The sequence below is a fragment of the Malurus melanocephalus genome, unplaced genomic scaffold (assembly GCF_030028575.1).
Source record: "Malurus melanocephalus ecotype Western Australia unplaced genomic scaffold, MMel_1.1 scaffold_228, whole genome shotgun sequence".
Classification (NCBI taxonomy): Eukaryota; Metazoa; Chordata; class Aves; order Passeriformes; family Maluridae; genus Malurus; species Malurus melanocephalus.
In genome coordinates, this window is record NW_026623460.1 from 1,168,257 (window position 1) to 1,189,129 (window position 20,873).

At 41.1% G+C, this 20,873-nt stretch overlaps 1 protein-coding gene across 2 annotated transcripts in view; it reads right to left on the reverse strand.

The window, feature by feature from the left end:
- Positions 1–20,045, reverse strand: part of SVEP1 (sushi, von Willebrand factor type A, EGF and pentraxin domain containing 1) — a 114,836-nt gene extending 94,791 nt beyond the window's left edge. Inside the window, exons 1-3 of one of the 2 annotated variants that reach the window (XM_057374566.1) lie at positions 19,226–20,045; positions 4,642–4,897; positions 3,275–3,451 (exon numbers count right to left, since the gene is read on the reverse strand). In XM_057374566.1, the coding sequence (XP_057230549.1) occupies positions 3,275–3,451; positions 4,642–4,897; positions 19,226–19,750 (958 nt within the window). In that variant the 5' untranslated portion in view covers positions 19,751–20,045. The remainder of the gene's footprint in view (positions 1–3,274; positions 3,452–4,641; positions 4,898–19,225) is intronic. The other variant, XM_057374565.1, reaches the window with a different exon arrangement.
- Between the last annotated feature and the right edge of the window lie 828 nt (positions 20,046–20,873).

Consider the following 20,873-nt stretch of genomic DNA (forward strand, 5'->3'; position numbering starts at 1 on the left):
TTTTTTTTTTTTTCTAACTAGGAAGATATCCAGTTTTGGAACATCAGGTTTTGTTTTGCATTCTCAACAGGAACAATCCCAAAAATCTCATGGAAAAAATGCTCAGATGAAAATTGGTTCTGCAGTCCAAGAAACCACAAAATGCAAATCTTCCCTGCCTTGCTGGATCTACATACTCTCAGTTTAAAGTCTTTTCAGTGATGTGCTCTGAATTAATATTTTTAAAGAAAGGGGAAAAAAACGTTTTCGCATGATTTCATATTTCATTGGAAAGGCTCCTTAGAAATCTAATCCATGTAGTATTTTGAAGGCAAAACTGTTGCCCTAGTGGCTGTGCCCATGATTACTGATATGCTGCATGTTCCTAAATACAAGCCTATTAAATAGGCAACCTATTAAATATTCATGCCTATGGCAGAATTCAATAATTATACCCAAGCAGCAAGCTAAATACAAACAAAAGAAGGAATAACCAGTCTAGACTAGGAAGAATTAAGTTACTGGTTCTGCTCTGTGAGTTGCACATCATCTTTATGGATACCTTGAACTGCAAAMAATGGGGTCTACATGTTAGATAAAAGAAAATAATTTCAGGCAGACAGACAAGTTTCCTACCTCCCCAATAACTGTGGCTACGCTTGAGAGTAACTAAGGATAAGGTGAACATGTTCTTTTGTTGGGAACCATCTTTTGTTGCATCATCTTGAATCTAAAAGGTCAACCAACCCAAGAGATGACTTAAAACAGAACTTTCCAAGGAGAGTCTTACTGAAAAAATTGTGAAAAGGCCATACTAAAGACATATATCCTAATGTCCTCAGAGAGAGAAGGAGATACAAATGGAGACCTGGACTCTTTGTTTTACTTTCCTACAAAAAATGCAGTCTATTTGAACCGAAATGGAAGAAAGAGTCTTAATGAAAAATCACAAGATTCATTTTTGCTTCCTTCTGTATTTTTCTTTGGTTGTCTCTAATTTGAACCTCAACATTTGTAATCAAGGAAAAAAAGGAGAAGAAGAAGTACAGAGTAACTGAGGAGGAGGTGTTTATGTACTCTGCAATACCCATGAACTGATTACAATCCYGTGTCAGTTTTTCTTCCCTCTCCCTTCCTTTGCTGCAATTGTCATAGATGCCTTGGGCTTCTTGAGGCTCCCAATGTGGGCCAAGAGGTTTTATTTGGTTTGCTTTATAAAGTAAACAACAGTCAGTCTGTTCTCTCTTCAGTGGGACATCATCAATTTYACCAAGAGCAGGAGGGGGACACTGAATTTCTGCTTTTCGGCACAAAGCTTGTGGCTGCTATTTTATTTTACAGAAGCTTTCTAGAGAATGTTTTCTGGTAATTATGAAAGGAAAAACTGTTATGATTTTCACATGTTATTCTGATGCCTCACATTTAAAACTATAAACAACAGTAAGGTGGTATAATGCARAGCACAAGAGTATACAGAAAACAATGACACAAAAAAAAAACCAAAATAGCAAAACCCACAGATATTTCACAGTAAATCATTTTCCCTCCTAATTAAAATTCTTTTTAAAAAGGCTTACTGTAATAGGGAAACAGGCTAGTGGAGCATCTGCAAGTTTAGCCAAAAAAACCCCTAAAAATAGTCCAATTAAAATTGAAGTCCTGTAAACTTGCCACGAATCATCCTGCACATTGTAGAGTGAAGAAAAGTTAAGATGCATTCTTAAGATTCCTTATGCTTTACAAATCCACAGTTATGTTCTGCTGTGAAAAGTTGAAAAAAAGGTTGGAATCCTTTCCAGAATAAGAGATTTCAAAATAGGCTGTTTTTCCTTTAAAGAACACATATTGTCTTTTGTTTCTGTCTTAAAGAGCACAAGTTGAACAGAACAGACATAAAGAAAAGGTTTGAGTACACGGGTCAAATTCTCCCTAAAATACATGTATGCAACTTCAATTATCATCACAYACACAGCAGATGGCTGCAATCATCAGCTTACTTGTAGTGCACCTAATACCAARCCTTCTACAAAGTTATTTCAGAAGYACATACCAAGGAAGCAAAATTGAAAGTTTTGTCTCCAGCTGCAAAGTACCTATTTTAAGAAATCTTTTACTATTTTTATGGTACTTSAGAGGCATGCTTACTCCACCAAAAGACCCTTTCATGTAGAAAGGGCAACTCTAAAATGATAGTCCTGCTCTCTTTAGGAACAGCTCTAATCAATATTTAATGGTACAAGAYACTGATAAGAGGCAGAAATGCTGTATCTATTTTGTCCAGTATCTCTCTATGGCACTCAAGATGGAGGAAAATTACTTTAATGACARTAGAAAAAAATAAGATGGAAATGTGGTTTTCTCTTCAATAAATGAGAATTACAATTGAAAGCAAGCAAAATGGAACAACATAYCTGTTTAGAGTTAATCGAGCACATGAGGAAGCTGCAAACATTACATATAATATGATTCTCATCCAATGTGCCAGTGCTGACATTGATTCCTAACTACATTCCTCTACTTAAGCTGCACTCAAAACCCASTGAATGCTTGCTTACCACCTGAAAAAAGGAAACGTGTTCCAGAGATGCAAGGTGAATTAGAGTGTGATTATTGGCAGGGAGTGTAATACAACTTTACAGATCAACTCCTGTAAAGAAGTGTAAACTGCTGTTCTTTTAACCATACTTTGAATGCATACTAGTAAAAGGGCTTGTCCAAAAAATTGTAACAAAACCAGTATTAGCAAAATGTGCAACAAAAGGTTCTGTTTAGTGACTCRAATACTCTCTTCCTCTACAGTAGTTGGAAGTCAACGTGAGAGAATTAAGGCACATTTACATGACCATACGTTTCACCCAGAATTTAGCCTGTGAAGATCCACAAATACAGCCCCACTTCAAACATGAGAGTTTATGAAAATTCAAAAAATGATCAGAAAAATTCATGAGGGAAAAATGTAAGATGAGCCCTTGAGAGCAAAAGATATTACCTCAGACTTGGTGAACTCATAGCCACAAATTTCCAGTGTGCTGTGTTTCAGGGAAGATTTAGCTTGTCAGAACATTTGCCCCATTCTTACCTCTTCCCTTTGTGCTATTGCTGAAGACAAGGCATGAGGTGAGTTCGACTGCTAGAGCTGTTCTGTGCCATCAGCCAGAGAGCTWTCCAGCAGCCTTGGATGCATTCTGATCCAAGTTCACAGCCATAATCCCAAATAGATCTTTGAGCTCTCAAACAGATTAGCCATGTATTCAGAGCACACAGAGAAACCCAAATKCTGGGACAAGAGACTCACCTGTGCATTCATGTTGCAGACCTTTCCCGTAGTATCCTTTTTCACAGATGCACTCGAACTGGCCAGTGTGAGTGCCACATTTACAGCTTGCCATGATGTCGCAGCAGTTTTCATTCGCCTCACAGAGATATGAACAATGAGATATATCTTCTTGGATATAGCTGCCAGAGGGCAGGTCTGAAACAGTATCAATTTATTAGCAAAGAATTCAAACAAAAGCTATTTCACAGTCTCACATTATAACATTAGTGAAACATTTGTTAAAAACCCTGGGTTCAAATTCTAATTAGCAGTGATGGCAGCATGAAGCAGAGCCTTACTACACTCAAAATGCAAAAAGATTGGTGTCCTTATTCTGGAAAAAGGCTCACCGAAATTCATGGYGCAGTCCAATTTTCTCACTCAGCTTTGTTTGAGTCTAACACTGCCAGGATGCAGTCTCACTCTCAACAGAAGCTGTTGAGACAGCTTTTCCCAGCTTTGGGGGATGCCATATTCGGTATCAGAAGAACATTTGGTCATGGCATGTAAAACCAGTTGGTCATATTAGAAAATAAAAATCTTTCCTTTGGTACATTCACATAGACCAACCTTATTTGGAACAAAAAGGATAGCAACAAAGCATCAGAAAAGCTTATTTTACAWAGCTTATTTTAAATTAGCAAGTTTTTAAAAACTGTAACAAATAAATGCAAGTGGGTAGTCTGACGCATGTTCTAAACTTCAATCAAGTAGAATTGTCAAACAAATGTTTAATCATGTGTTCTCACTTGCCTGTGTAAACCTACCCTATTTTTCAGGAAGAACTTTTTTTTTAGAATAGAGCAGAAYAGAAGAGGATTAAATCAAAGGCCAAACTTTCTTTCCACCTTGTCCTCTCTCCAGTTTCACTGTGTGTGTAAGGTCATAAACACAAACTGTTACGACTCTTAGGCAGAGATCTAGACCAGTTCTGAYCAGGCTAACTGTTGCTGCTGTGTGAGATACTATAAATGCATTAAGTCCAGCTCTAAGGTGTCCACCAGGTGCCTTTTGTATCTGACTAAAGGGTTCATCCATTCAAGCACAAGTTACATTGAGCCAAGAGGCACAGTCTGTCCTTCACGGATAAAATGAAGAGCTGAATGGATGTGGGCACTGATATACATCAGTGAGGAGAATTTTGCTCACATCTWGTTGATAACAAATTAAGCCAAATAAAATTTATCCTTTTAACTGAGGAACAAACACCTCTGCTAGAAAATAYGAGAAAAATGAAAAGGGAATCAACACTACATGAAATGTAAATGCAAGACAGTTCTGGAGATATTTCTATTCAGACCTCTCTGCTCCCTTTAGATTTATTTCGGAGGTTAGGACACTATTACCTTCATGAAGAGCTCTGCGTGCCAAAGCTTCAAACTCAGTGAAACTGTGAAGAAGGTAACAGTGATCTTCTTTTGGATGGGATGCCATATCATTGAGTTCTCGGATATTCCCCTGCCATATCCCAAAGGTGAAGATCTCCACTCCAAGCTCACGCAAGGATGCTGCAATGGGTCTTGGGTCTCCCCCATTGGAATATCCATCAGTAATGAGAAATATTACTTTTGTAGCATTTCCACGGGCATGCCTTAATATTTGCTGGAAGAGAAAATGAAATTGCACACCTCAGCAAAGGCTTAACAGTGATTGAGCTGTACTCTACTTCCTCCATTATATGACTCCCTGTATTTGAATTATAYAGATAATTAGGCCCTTACAAGATCACCCAGTATAACAAAGGTCAAACATCTGCACAAAGAGCCTGTGGATGAACAAGGCAAAACATTGAGTCCCACTTTAGGCGGTCACAGTTTGGACAGTCACAGAAACCAAGATAGAATATGAAATTAAACACTTTTCACACTGATTAAGRAAGTCACCCATTCAGCAATGATTCTGACCAGAGTTTACGTGACTTTGTTCAGACTGAAGTTTAAACAGGGAATACAAACATTGAAAATCGAGTGCAAGATCGAAAACACAGTCTAACACATTTTATTGTAATCTTTTGTTTCAATCCACTAAGCGACAAATGCCACTGCTGATTTACTGTAAGTCTTCTCCTAACAAGCATCAGGACCGTAGGTTATTTGAAACCCAGCATAATATTCCCCATTTTTCCCCACTGAATGGTGCTTTTCTCCCTTACAATGGCTTGCTAAGATCACTTTAGATTGTCTGTCATGGCCTCAAAAACTGCCTGTAGCCCCTTCCACCCTGCTGCTCCCACTTTCTAATACTTCACACAAAGCATGTGTGACACTGTTCAGTATGCCTGAGTGAGAACATGCCCACAGATTCCTGCCCATTTCAACCTTCAGTCTGACAATGCTCTAGTGCTAATTACTCTCCTACATTTGATTTTTGTACAAGTGGAGCACCGGCAAAAATGCAATGTTGATGTGTCATGGACTAGAAGCCACCCTACAGAGATACTGTGCTGATGATTAACAACCATCTGTCAGAGCATGAGTAAACACGGGATGACCAGCAACGTCCTAACTATGGCCAGGTGCTGTCCACGATCCTAAAGCAGGGGATAGTAAAAGTGTACTTCCTCCACCCTCTGAGAACTTATGTAGAAGGAATTAGATGCAGACTTCCAATTTGGTAGTAGGCAAATTGTGTTTATTTCGATAACAGACTGTTATAATCAATGCAAAAGACATTGAAGAGACCTTTGAATGATACTCCAGAAGTCATGTCATTGCATGCGTTAAGCCACTCTTAACAAGCACAAATTCCAAAAATCAGAGAGCAACCAAACTGGGCTGTTTCATTACAAAATCTTTACGTRTTGTCAGGCTTTCAGCTCATCCAAAAGCTTACTAGCTAGGCTAGTCTAAATATCCCTTCTCAGTAGGACAGGACAAATTTCAGGACAATTGGATTTTGATTTGCCAGTTTGCTGATTTCAGGTAGATASTAAGCAAAACCAAGCACACAGACCATAAATCAAAGCACATACCATTGGCACTGTGGTCTGAGAGACTGCCAAGCACTGTTTAGCTGTTGGGCTTGATTTTATTACTACTTGTATGCAAAAGCCAAAGGGAGCAAAACCAAATTTGCYTGCAGACAAAAATACCCTTCACAAACCAAACTTATTGTTCCTCATGTTGCTTAAGTCATTAGTGGAAAACCAGAAAGAAGTGGGRAAACAGAATGAAGTGGAAAACTAGAATGAAAAGAATCAGGAAGGAAAAGACAAGACAGAAGGCAACATGAAGACAAACACTAGGAAAAAAAGTACAAATGCCTCATTCAAAATGCATTCTGAAACTGATGCTCTAAGACAAGTAACATTGCAGGCAGAGAGGGCAGTGCTATTTATAATTACTACATATAATCAACATATTTAGCATTAACTGTGCTATTTAAAAATGGGATATAAGCAACTTAAACTTCTATCCAATTTCTTAAGTATTCAGGCTGAAATTCTCCACTCAGGATGTTTGTCTTAATCTATTTCTGTAAAAATGRCCTTTTTTTTTTGAAAAACAAGACAAGGAAAACGTATGTTCCATCTATACTCACTTGATTTTGGCAACTGAGCTTTGAAAAAAGTTCTTTCAATCTGCAAATAATAAAGGTGGAAAAATATGCCCCAAGTATATGCAAGTTGTGAAATGCGTGTAACTGAGGAAGAAACCACAGCAYATACAGGGTTGAGAGAAGATTGCTAGTGCAATTCTCTGAAGATCCCACCTACATGCAGATTGCTCTAGCTGAATATGATTTAAACTTGTGATTGTGTCATAACATGTACAGAAAGGGGAGCAAAGCTTAATTTTGGAAGGATAYGGCTTGGCATCCTTCTGTAGCATCCTTCAGCACTGTTTYCGTTGGTGCACAGCAGAAACGTAGAGGATAGCACTGCACGCTGCTCTAGTCCTTCGGCAGCTAATGCTCATCACCAGTAGCAATTAAATTTCCACGTTTTCCCTAAACATAGGGACATGTCTGCAAAGCCAACGAACAAATGAGCTTGAGCCTCAGTAGTCCAGCCAGGACTACAGATATCTCAGGACTGCTTAATTCTGTCTAGCGAATAAGCAGGGATCTCTGTTTTACAGATTGACACAAATGCTCTCTGAAACTCCTGAAACACAAACCCTCCATGACTTTCCATGTAACTAAGAAAGCTCCTGGTTCCATGAAAAGCTGCTCAGCAAGCCTTTTTAAAATATGGGGCTTTGAGTACGTGGAAAGTGTCAGTGAAAGACCATTGTTGAGGTGCAAATGACATATTTTGAGGGGGAAAATATGCTTTAGTTACATGACCCTCAGATAAGGCAAGAGGCCAACAGCTTTTCTGTCCTCTGCATCTCMAAGGGTGGCCATGTCTTCAGAACAGCATTTCTGTCACACACAAACACAAACYAAGCCAACAGGTAAGAGAGCATGAAGCTGTCTGAGGATTTGAATATTCAGGGAATGTGAGTAGAGAAACAGACAAGCAGACAAGATTGCGACACATTGCCCCTAGAAATCAAAACAAAACAAAGCCAGCTTGACCCTCCTGTCTTGCAGCTGTAACTCTAGCCACACAATTCCTGCTGTATAAGGCCAGAAGAAAACAACAAGGGAAGGAAAGAAATATTCAACACGGRGGGCAGGGAGGAGGTGGGGGGAGGAGAACAAAGTCTATTTTTAAAGCATTTGTGTATGTCCATTGGTCTACTCAGTGTTTTGTTTCTCTTTGGGAAGACACAGTGACACACAGGACAGGCCACCACCCTGTCAGAGCCGCCGACAATCCAGGTATCAGTCTGCATTACTCTTCTGTCCAATATTTGTGCAGCATTTCACATAATTTTTTTTTTCTCTGACCCCGACTTACATCCCTCTATTCTGAGAAACCTCTCTCCTTCCCTCTCCAGAAAGTTGTTTCGAAAGCTGTTTTTTCCCCAACAGAGAGTTCATGTATTTTCAAATGTTTGTTCAACCCCTAAACTTGTAAGAGTCTCTCTAGACACAGAGATTGTTTCCCAGCCCCTGCCAGCTTCTGTATTTACGGTTGAACATAAATGCACAAGGCCACTAGAAACACCTAGTCTTTCACCATTTCAGTAACTATTCTCCTGTCTACACCTCCTTCAGAGGAGTAGTAGATCAGTCAGTTTCAGTAACCCTTCCAGATCGTAAATAAAACATTCTTTTCACATTAGCAAAAAGTTGTTACCATCTGTATTGTGTTCAGTGACTGTTTAGTGTGTACAAATACCTGGCAGACTAACCAAATTTTTGTGCCAATAACAGTCCTTAGAGTTAAAAAATGAAGTCTTGTGCAACAACAATTGTACAAAATCCTCCTCTAGAAGTTCACAACTGTTAGGGAAAATTCCTATCAGTACAGTCACAAAAACAGCTAAACTCTAACTTCTGTGTTTTTAACATTAACATGGAGTTTGTAATAGAAAATTAGGAGATCAGAAAGATCCAAGGGAAAGACTTCTTCAGTCACTTGACAGCTGCAGTAATGATGTTGTCAAAGATTCTTTGTTACTGCTTCAATTACATCTTCTGCATCTAATCCATAAACTTATCATCTTGGGCCTGATCCCTGTACTTACTCTCACTTTTGCTTTTAAAGAAGATTCTGWCTACACAGAATTGGATATTAACATATCTATCTTGAGGGAAACAAGCTGAAATGGGTTACCCTCTCTCACTTTACAAACTAAGTCTGTGATAATATTAGACAGCACCRGGATCCTTGCCAAGCGAAGCTTGCCTTAAAATGCTTAAGTTGGAACCTAGCCCTCAAAAATAACGTTATCCAACATTCACCTTGTAGGAAATGCAACTACCTGAGGGCTACAAAGCATATGTTATTTGTTATAGGTCAGGAAGGACCACCACTGCATCTCAGAAGCAAGCCAGAAAGCCCTCCACTAAAGAGCCATTCAGCTTTGCTACACCAGGACACCACTTACATTGGATTTCTTTTCACTCTAGGAATTACATAAAACATGCACACCAGGGGATGAGTTCTGAATAGAACGAAATGATTCTTTTTTTCCCCAGAGGATCACTCATTCACTATAAAAGAAAGAATTTCCATTTTATAATATTACAGAATTAATTTAATTATCTATAATGCAACATGTTCACTATTAAGYTTATATTAAAGTGAATAAATGTTAGTTTATTACAAAACCACTGCACAGATCTGATTCAGATATTCATCAGGTTATTAAAACACGTGGCTTCAGAAGCAGATCCGTATTTGACCCACAAAGAAAAATGGCAATCCTAAATCTCCCTGCAATGCTCAACTTTTGTATTGAGGTTTGCTTTCACCCTTCATGCAGGTAAAAGGTCCAAATYTGACAGGAGATTTTATGTAAACAAATATTCTATAAAGAAAAAAATAACCAGTACAGTGATCAAACACAGCTTTGGGTGGAACCGAGGCACCTTATCAYTGAATCCAGACCACTCCTGAGTAACCTGGTCATCTCACAAGAGCAAATCAAAGCTTTGCTCTTTTTTCCCCTTTTTCGTTAAATTATTGCCAGGTGAAGAATTGTTTGCACCTGGTGGGTTAACACAATGCTTGTTCTTSAAAAACCACCGCAATGCTTRTTTTGTAGGAAGAACTGGAAAGCMACCATCCCAGTTGTGCAAAGTTTTAGCAGTTCACCAGGAAGTCAGGTACACCTTTGGGGGTGCCCACTACCAGAGATCACCAGAGTCCCCCAGGAGATGAGGCATGCACCGAGGGAAGGAACATATGTTAATGACCTCAGGGAAATGATTACCATATGCATATCTTTTCTGGGAAAGCCTACGAATATATGCAAAATATAGCATATAAACAGCAATTTCGTCTGTACTCAGCAAACACGGTATTTTGGAGGAGACAGGAAATATCCCCTTGTGCATCCAGCCAAATATAGAATGCCTGCTTCTTAATGTTACRTTGGTGTCAAGGAGTTTTATTTTACTGATTTTTGGCAACAATACAAATGTTATTCCTCTACATAAAAGACCTGGCTACACCTCCAATGCTCCCTCTCTGAAACAGAACAGATCTGATTTCACCATGGTTTTTTTTTTTGATCACTATACACTGCTGTTTTCACTGCTCCAATCAAATGACTCTTATCCTCTCTTTAGGTTTCAGAAAATGAACTAAAAGACATTTCACAATTAGAGGTTTTAGCTTCCAGCCTTTCACCACTCTCTTCTACACTGCTACAGAAGTTCTAGAGAACAAGCTATTACCAATGTAGAAGAAATTAACTAATACTAAAGCTTTCCTTGGATATTCCCCTAGCGAGAAATGCACTCTTAATTCAGAGGAAAGATGTATCTATAGAAACAATATGGATATTTGAAGTATTTACACAGTTCTTTAAATAACTGGCAGACATGACTCAAGTAAATCTCMCAGCTGTGTCAGACAACCCCACTATATGGATGAAAGCACACAGGGAAAAAAGCCAGGCATGCTCATGGCCAGGAAATGTAGGGACATGACATCTGARGAAAGACTGACAGAAGTAGTAATGTTCAGACAGAGGAAAAGAAATCTTAAGGTCCTCTTATCCATGCATATATATAAATACTTAATGAGGRGGCGAGCAAAGAAGATGTACACAGAATCTTCTAATTGGTGTCACGAGACAAGAAGCACATATTTAAATATCAAAATTCCACTCAAAAATTCCACTGGAGAGGGGAAGAAACACTTTTGCTACAAGAGTGATCAACCATTGAAAGACACTTCCCAGAGTGTTTATGGGTTCTCCATTTCTTTGCGTATACAAATTCCAGCTTCGACACAGACATAAGCAACCAGAACAAACAACCCAAAATTGCCCTTGGCTTTGTAATGACAGGAGATCCTACATGTAATTTTGACTCCACAGTTGTGTTAGGACTGTTGGCTCAGACGATATAAAATTTTGTGGCTTACATTTYTGAGCTCTGAACTAGAAAGAACATAATGCATTTAGTTTCTAGGAAAGAACTAACATACATATCTTTCATCTTCTCCCATTCTGAGGTCTTCTAAACAGGACTTTAAAAAGCAAGGCATGTTATGTACACAGACATTTTCTGAGGTCTTGATGCTATATAACCTTTTAACGAGCTTTGAATCAAGACTTTGAAAAGTTGCTGGAGTCCCTTATATGCTGCTATGTTGTATGCTATATTCAAAATATAATTTTGCTAGTAGATCTCAGTTTGATTTAAAAAATGAAAAATCCTTGTTTACTTTGTCTGTGAGCAGCTTCCATCATTAATATAATAAAGATGTTGTTTGATTTCTCTAGTACTTCTCTAGTCTCCTGCTAATAATAAAAATAGGGATTCAAAAATATTTTACTGAATACGTAACTGGTTTTCATGTATTTTCAGAGCATTCACATTGCTATTGACTAGTACATCTGCCAAATATTTGTTTCTTTTGTATTTGCTTTAAACATTTATTACTTAARAAAAGCAAGGAGGAGAAAAGAAAAGCTGAACAGAATAATTAATTTCAAAAGGACAAACACAATTCATGACTTGGCCCATCTACTGCCAGCTGTCACTGTTCAGCTATCTTCTGAATGTTTTTTTTTCTCCAGGACTGCTACAATTGAGCAACGCTAACACAGAGTTATCACTGATAAGAGATGTCCCAGAACAACTGGGTGTTGGGGATTGGGAGAGAATTGAATCTGTGCTTAACTGTTCACAGTGCACATGCTCAGCAGACTGCTGCTTACATTCAAGGAAGCTTTTCATCTTCTTGGTTCAGGTTGCCAGTGAGACCCTGAACCAGAGGGAGTATCACAATTTTAACAAGAACCTTTGTTTTGAACTGTGTTAATGTCACAGAGAAGTAAGCAAGTCCAAGGTTTAAGCAGGGTGCTGGTCCTATGAAATACCTGTTGCTAAAAGCAATAGTGCTTTTAATTTCTGCACCTAGAAAAGTCAGAAAATTCTGAGCGTCAGAAATGTGCTGTCTCACCTGCCAAATCTGACTCACAAACTTCAGTAACTCGTGGAATTGGAGGACAAAGGGTAAAACATTTATCACAGAACATGCAAAATATACTACATACAGAATATTAATGCTGAGGCTTAAGTCAGGAAATACTGGTAAACATAATGCATTTTACTGTAAAGGCCTCTTGTAAGCCTAGGAAATTAATTAAAAGTAAATCAACTCATTTTGTCCCAACTTCTTCAAAATTTTAATTCTGAGCATTTATTCCTTCTCTCAGACAAATCACTCAGTAGCTTTTCTGGTTTGTATCTCTGAAGCAAAGCAMATGCTAAGGCTGATTTCCTCTGTGAAGGTGCTAATTTTAAGGACGGGGGATCAGAAGGTACTTTTGACAACAAAAAATGGTTTTCTCATGAAAAGAAATCTCTAATGAAAGGAGTGTGTTCTCCTAGAATTGCTCCCTTCTTTTCAGAAAGCTGTAGTTCACTGCCTTTGTCTTTTTATGCTTAGCACATGAGACCATCAGCAAAGCCAGAACATGTTAACATTRGTGGAATGGATCAATATAAATGCCTTTGTTATACACGTAAAAAGCACACTTCAGATGACTTATTTCCAAAGCATCAGGAAAATCAATGCTGTTGTAAAATATATTGGCCAACTGCCCAGTTCCTTGGGTCCTCTCTTACACAGTGGAAGGGTCTCTGCTTCTGAAAGGCCCTCAGTGTACATGTGGCATTTCCCAAAGAAGATGGAAAAGTCAGAGAATGCCACCTTGTCACTATCTCACTCAGTTATATCCTACTCAGCTTCACAAACAGACAAGCTTTACAGATGGAAATCATGGAGTTCTCTATGCACTCTATGCACTTAYGCACAATGGATCAAACAATGTATCCATAATCATCATTTCAGYCTTAAAACTTCATGAAGAACATTCAGAAAACAGTCAGTTGGAAACTAATAAAACCTGATGGCCGTTCCATAAACTGCAAGACATTGGCGGGGAACATGCTTTAGGTTAAATCTAATATATGTTCAAAATTCTTCCTTCTGCTGGCTAAAACTGCAAACATAGAACCATAGAATCATTTAAGATGGGAAAGACCTCTAAGATCATTGAGTCCAACCCTTAACACTGTCAGTGTTACTTGCAGTAATTCTGCCAAGCCCATGATTTAAATCATGTACCAAAGTGCCACACGTACATGAGCCTCAGAGGTGACGACTCAAATGCTTCTATGGGCAGCCTGGTCCAAGGCTTGGTAACCCTTTCAGTGAAGACATTTTTCCTAATATTCCATCCAAACCCTCCCTGGCACAATTTGAGGTCATTTCCTTTCACTCTATTGCTTGCTACTTGGGAGAAGAGACTATCTTGCTTCTCAGGCCCATAACAAAATGTGGYCTAGCTGATGTATAGCTTTCAATCATTGTTGTCCCTGCTGTCTAAAATKGATTAATTCTCATATTTGTTTGCCTAGATTTTAGGTTCATATATTTTTTAAAGTAAGTTCTGTAGAACAGTTTGGACGCGTGATGGCACGAGCAAAACCAACTTTCTTTTACTAGCAGCTGTAAGTACTGATGATCAAACTCACGTTAGTGCAACAAGTACCAAACAATACGCTATAATAAGCATCCCAAAAATTGAAGAACAACAGGAGAACAGTAACTTTTGTTGGCTGATTTGCCATTCTCAAAGACACCACATTGCATAAGCACACCATTTGGTCAGAAGCTGTGCAAAGTATAAGTATAGATGGTAAACCCAGTGCCCTTCAGGCCTTCATGCCTTAACCCATGTTTCAGTAAACTATAAATGTGGCATGAAAGGAATCTAAACCATTCAATCTGATAACAATTCTTTTTRTAAAACATCTTGCATTGCTGTCACTTATACCTAGTAGTACAATGAACATAGTGTTGGGAGTATAGTCAGAGGTATAAAGCCCATGGTTTGGSGCAGCATGCAATACCAAACATTAAACAGAACCAACCAGTGAGGTTTTTGAGTCATGAAAAGCAATTCTTTACGAGGCTATGAAGAACAGATCATTYGTTGGTATCTTTTGCCTTTCTTTCATCGGAGCGACCAAGTGTACTAATTCTAGGGGTAACGAAGGAAGAATATTAAAAAATCAGTGAGATGATGCACATATTTAAGCATTTTTAAAACAAATGGCACTTAAGTTAAAGGGAAGATAGCAAGTCGCTAATCTACTGAACTTCCAAAGTACACACTTCTGCTTAGGCCAAAAAGCAAGACACAGTTCTGCAACCACAAACAGATCAATTTCCAAAGAACAGGTTTTCAACCAAACAAAATATTAACCCTGATTAGGCAGCCCCAGATATGATTCTAAACAGAGCACTCTTTGTCTGTTCTGACCAAAAAGTCAGAAAAAACCCAAAAACCTACCTAATAATTTCTTAAGGTAGCTACATTTCAGTCTTGGTCTAAGGGGAATGAACAATGTGCAGATGTGTATCTTGCTTGTGACCCTGCCACATTAATCTTTGTTAAATGAACAAATCCCATGCAAGGCTGCAGTATGGAGGACCAGTACTTTTCACAAACACCACACTGATTAAAAATGGCCATCTAGAACTAACACTAGTGATGGATGGCAGGAATGCTACTTTTKATTTGGGAATCCCTAACTACTAGCTCTGCAACTTCACAGGTGACCACAAAGGTAAACCAGGTTGACTTCATTTTTTCCCCACCATCTCTTTAACACAGACTCCCAAGGCCATACCCAAACTCAGAGAAGCCCAATGCTGTCAATCAGTCATATAGTTCTAGCTGACCAAAGCCATCATCAGATATTTACAACATGACACCAAAGATAGCTACTCTCTCATAATTAGCTTCTGATTTTGCAGAGGTCATATGAATAAATATATCCATAAATATGCAATAATAATCCACATTCTTGATAACCAGAAAACATACATGACTCTGAATATTCATCTTATCCGTGAAAGGGCACTACTTTTTTTTTTTTAATAAAAAAAMCTTTAACTAAGTTCATGGTAAGAAAAGATTTGTGGCTCTTTTGCTTSAACTAATTTTTCATTTTAATTTGAAAATGAGATTCTGAATCTGAAAAGGCACTGAAAATAAAAGCTAATTTGCCTAGGGGTTAGCAGTGCTGCATCTTGTACTTCTCTGCTTTTGTCATACAGAAGAAACAAAGCTACCACTACTTATTTAAACAAGCATTAAACAAGCATTAGAACTGTTTATCCTAAACTGATAAGTGCTTACATTCCTTTGAGGGACATTTTTTTAATATTTATTAATTATAGCACAAAGCACTGAATTTGACATACTGGCTGGCCATTCGTCATGCTCCCTCAAAATCACATCAGATATAAACATCAGATTTCAAATATCAGATTCACAGAAGATGTGTCACCATGTACAGTAGGTGGCAAACCTTCCACTTGCATATATATGTACCCCTATGCTTTTACCTATACCTACACCTATACCTTTTCTGACTTCAGTGGAGAGAAGACGAATTACAAAACCAAGATTGCCTTTTTAATGCCACAATTATTGTTACAACATTTCAGGCTTGGTCAGAAGAACTCTCAAAGAACTCCCCACATCCCTCAGCWACTGCTGTGCCAGATTGTTCACAATTGACTTGTCTAAGTGCTACCTCTGACTTCTGCCCAGTAGTAGTGAACACCTACAACTTCAATTATGAAGAGAGATTTTTCCCATTTCACTTCCACTGAAAGACAGAAATAAGACTATCCTCTTCTTAGAAGATATAATTTTATCAAGAGATTGACATTTGGAGTTGTTTAAATAATCTTTACTTTCATTTTTTCTTTAGCCCATCAAGACCAGTGCAGCTTCAGGATGTTTAAACTGTCCATTCATAAAGAAGGCACACCAATTGCTGGCATATATGTAACTGTGACTCCCAGCTACCAAGACAAGATTAAACTTTCATCACTGCATGGTGACCCCTCAGCTCTACTTCAAAACTCATCTGGTAACAAATGCACATCTCTCCCAYGAGGTGTGATGGGTGCTCTCAGCTGTGGTTATCTCTCAGGATCAGAAGCTCCAACACACTTGCCTACAGGTCTCACAACACTTTTCACCACTGAGGTCTTTTGACTTTAGATGCATTCCTTAAGCAACAGGAGCATCTCTTGCTCAAACCTGYTTGTATTTTCAATTCTGCTTTGGTTCATTCTTGCTGTCAGAACAGCTCTGTAGCTTTCCATGATGCAATAAGCAATCTGCTTAACATAAGCTGCATGTAGTTCATGCTGTCCCACCAACTTATGCTGTGAAAAACTGAACCCAAAGGGTTTTGAATGAATTAGTTTCTTCTCCTTTCTCTGACTGTTCACACGTGCCTTAAAAGAAAGACTCCTGAAAATGAGCACTTGCTAGCTCAAGTGTGGCATGAAATTGCAAACAGGGTTGCAAACCCAAACATCAACAGCAATTCAGCCTTTCTCACCAGTATGCTGCCTTTTGCCACTGTCTTTTGTGGTATATTGGGTGTATTTCTGTGAACCTCATAGAAATTATCTTTATTCWGCTGGGTAGGAGTGCCAAAATGTGGTCCACATGGCAAAGGTAACCACGGACAGCTTTGACAAAACACAGAAACTGCAATAAACTTGTCTGCAAGTACCTTTGGAGCGGATGCAGAACCGCAGCGCCAAGGAGAATTCCCTTGTGTTTTCAAAGAACATGGATGTTAGGTGGTTGTGCAACAGCTTGTCAGACTGAAGAGATCTGCTTTCAGGATGATGTTAAATGAACAGTTTTGCTGCCACATGCTCTGAGACAGCAACTGCTATGTAAATCTTGCTCCTGTCCACTCATGTTCCCAGGTCAGACACTAGCTGGCCTGATGACCTTGCAGAATTCACTTATCTCTCTGCCTCCGTGGTTTCAGAAGAACTGTCACAGATGTGAATCAATCACTTTGAGACTTACCAATGAAGAGTGTTGCATGATGGTTTAAGTGCTGGGATCATTCTAACAATGCACTTTCCTTCATTTTCTGTTACAAAAACAYATAGCTGATATAATTCCTGAGATTTGTAATGCTTTGCAGATCCTTTTGTGTTTGAAAAAGAAGCAGAGAATTCTGGTCAGAAGCAGAAGAAACCCCAAATTTAAGTGTAAAAGAGAAAGAAGAAAAAAAGAGGAATTTTAGAAAAGTGAAAGAAGAAATAATTATGGTTGCACCATAAAAGACAGTTAAAAACATGAGGCAGCATTCTAAGAGGCCAGAGGCAACAGCAGTTTTGTTACATTTAAAATACTTCTTAGATTTATTCCAGTAGTAGTATTTTAAACCCAGAACAGTAATTTTCTGAAGAGTGTCTAGAAAGGAGAGTATTCCCTGAAGATGTTAATTTGTCTGACATGAAGAAATCATACTGAAGAAAACCAYAGTACAGTATCCTTAACCAAGAACCAGTAAGCAGACTGGAATTTAACCTTGTCATTCTATCTTAATTCTCCCTGTCACCATGTGAACATTTTTCTTCCCACATTCTTCTAAGACCACAGTGTAAAATGACAGTCATGCTGTTGCAGCCACAAAGTTTAGCTAGGCTCAAGAAACTAAATTGTAGGTTTCTGAAGGGATTTTTTTTTTGTTTATTCCACTTTAAAGATATCATTAGTCAAGGCTTCATATCAAGAAAACAGATGGTATTTCTTAAGCTTATATTTTGTTTTTAACAGCTATTTTTAACTTGTATCATTAACTTTTTCACACAACACCCCTGGGATGAATCTATACTGAAACATGGCTTCACAGTGGAAGATCTAATACAGGGATGTGTTTTCCTAAGGCAGGTTTGGCATGTGCRGCTCTCAGCACATTAGACAGTGGGCTTGCTTTCTCCTGCCAAATGTGAAGAAGAGAATAATCTTTGCCAATTTCATATGCCCAGCTCTGACGCACCTCTTGCAATCTCACTCCTCAGTGCCAAATGAGAATGTGTAAGTGTTTCAAGACAAGTGCACCTAATGCTCAGCTACAGGGTCCCACCAGAAATTAGATGTAAAAAAACCCCACCCCAAAATCAAAAATGAGACTTAGTTTGCTGGTTTGTTTCTGAACACAGAGGCCAAATGACAAGGAAGAGCCTGGCCTAACCTTGTAAAAAAAGCTTCCCGAGTAGATTGGCCATGAACTATTTACTGGGAAGTCTCCCCAGCATGATCAAGCGCCAACACACACCCAGGAGCTGCCTAGACCAAACTTCTGCCGTGGGTGTGTGCGTATGACAGCACTACAGCTGACTGTGTTCCGGTGTCTTGTGTTCCTGGGGACATGCCCCTGCTTACAGGTACAGTGTACATAGCTTAAAGAGACCTTTCTAAGCCATCTCCAACTAAAACAGACACCTGGCATCAGTGAGTAGGTATCTCTGACAGGTAGCAGGCAGGTCCCGCTGCCACGAAACCAGGCAGGCGTTTCAGACGCCAGACTTGACTCATAGGTATCACTTCTGAAATTGAGACATTGCCTCCACGCTCCTTCAAAGAAGGCATTTCACACATTTGCTCGCAAGGGCAGCAGAAAACATGGGAGTCGCAGGCGCAGACTGCACGGGAAAATAGTGACTGATTGCCCTGAGCAGACTATTCTGGGYTCCACACCACACCATCCCACACCCMACCTACAGCCCTACACCCYTTGTCRCGGAACACCCTSCACAAGGCGGAGAACCGCACTCCGCACAGCACACCGTACACCGAGCCATCGCACCTCAACACCTGCGACACATCGCCTCGCCTCCCCTCGATGCYTAAACCTCGCCTTGGCACAGCGCATCCCCTCGCACCTCAGGGCAGCACCGCTCGCTCCTCTCACCGCACTGTCACCGCACAGCCCGCCGCTCCCCTCAGCGCATCCCCGCAGCGCGGTGCCCCCGTCCCACCGCCGCCCCGTCCCACCGCCGCCCCGTCTCACCGCCGCCTGCTGGAAGGCACCCTTGGTGAAGGTGCCGCCGCCGCGGTAGGCGATGGCGGGGATCTCTCGTCCCAGCAGGGCGCACTTGTGCTGCTGCGGCCGCCGCCGAGAGATGTAGTCCACGCGTGGCACCACGTTGCTGCGCGAGGAGAAGGTGACGATGGCGACGCGCGTGGCCGCGGGCACCACGGGGAAGTCGGAGAGCARCTTCTTGACGAAGCGCAGCTCGCTGAGGAAGTTGGCCGGACCCACGCTCGACGACTCGTCCACCAGGAACACCAGCTCCAGCCGCCCGCTGCGCGCCCGCAGCCGCCGCACCTGGCGCTTGAAGGCGCGYCCCAGCTTCTCCACTTTGCTCTCCGTCGTGTCGGGCAGCGCCGGCGCCTCCAGGGATGGCGGGGCTAAAGCTGGGGCGCGGAGGGGGGCGCCCGGCTGGCCGCCYGCTCGGCCCTGCGGCGCCGACGGCGACAGCGACAGCGACAGTGACAGCCCTCCCCAGCAGCAGAGAGCCACCAGGGCCCACATGGCGGGGCGGCGGGCGCGGGGAGACGCGGGCAGCCGCGGCAGGACAGCGGCTGTTCGCCCCCTGACGCCCCACCTCCTCTCTCCTCCGAGGGGCGTCCCGCCTGCCTCTCCGTCTCCGTGCGGCCTCCCCGCCGGCCCCCGCAGGTATCCGCGCCCTTTAATCCCCCGCGGCGGAGGCGCTGCCCCTCGCACGCCCCTCTCTCGGCTTTTCCCCCCTCGCCTTTCGGTAACGTTTTCCCGCTTCTCTCCCCGCCTCCCGCCGCCCCGTCCCGCCCCGATGGGTCCCACACGCCTGGCGGGGGCCAGCCCCACAGCGGGGCGGGTGGTGGTCAATGGAAAGGCGCCGAGCAGAAGCGGAGCGATGCCGGGCTTCGGAGAAAGGGGGGGGAGGAAAGGCAGGACCCCCCCCGAAAAGAAAGGAGCGCCTTTTCCGCTCCCCCGCCGCGAGGGCTGGAGCTGCTGCTCGCGGGGACGGAGTGAGGGCTTGCACTGACACGTGCTGAATAAATCGTGGTTAATTTAGCGCTTTGTTTTGCGGGGAGGATGCGCCTGCGGCTGGGAGGTTTGAAGGGTCCATATGCTCCGGTCCCTCTCCTGGCTCTGTCACAGTCTCCCTCTCTTGTTCAAGGGCACACTTCAGCCGTCTGAGGACTTAGTTTTCCAACTTTCAAGAAGTAGCAATACTTTATTGATGTATATTGCACAAAAATGACAGAGAGGTGTCCCATACTGTGGGGTGAGTGTCCAGAAGGGTTTGTGCATGAAAGGCAGGGACAGCACTTGCATATGTACATCAACATGTGTGTGCAAATGTGTGCATTGATGTAGCAGCAGTGACAATAAACTGTGCTTGTTATGAAAAATTCCTGGCAGCCAAGTGTGATGTTATAAGCCATTTCTCGGAAAAGGTCCTGTGTTGATTTACTGTCTGTAAATCACTCTGGGAGAGAGACACACTTACAAAGAGATCTTCTGCCAGATTCAGAACCCACTACCCTTAGACGAACCTCAGTACAGATTTAATTGTCTAGAATGTTATGAGGCAAGAACTTGGGTTTATTTTAGCCATTCGTTTCAAATTAAAGTTTTCTATCTAATCAATTCCRTTTCCAGGAAAAATTCC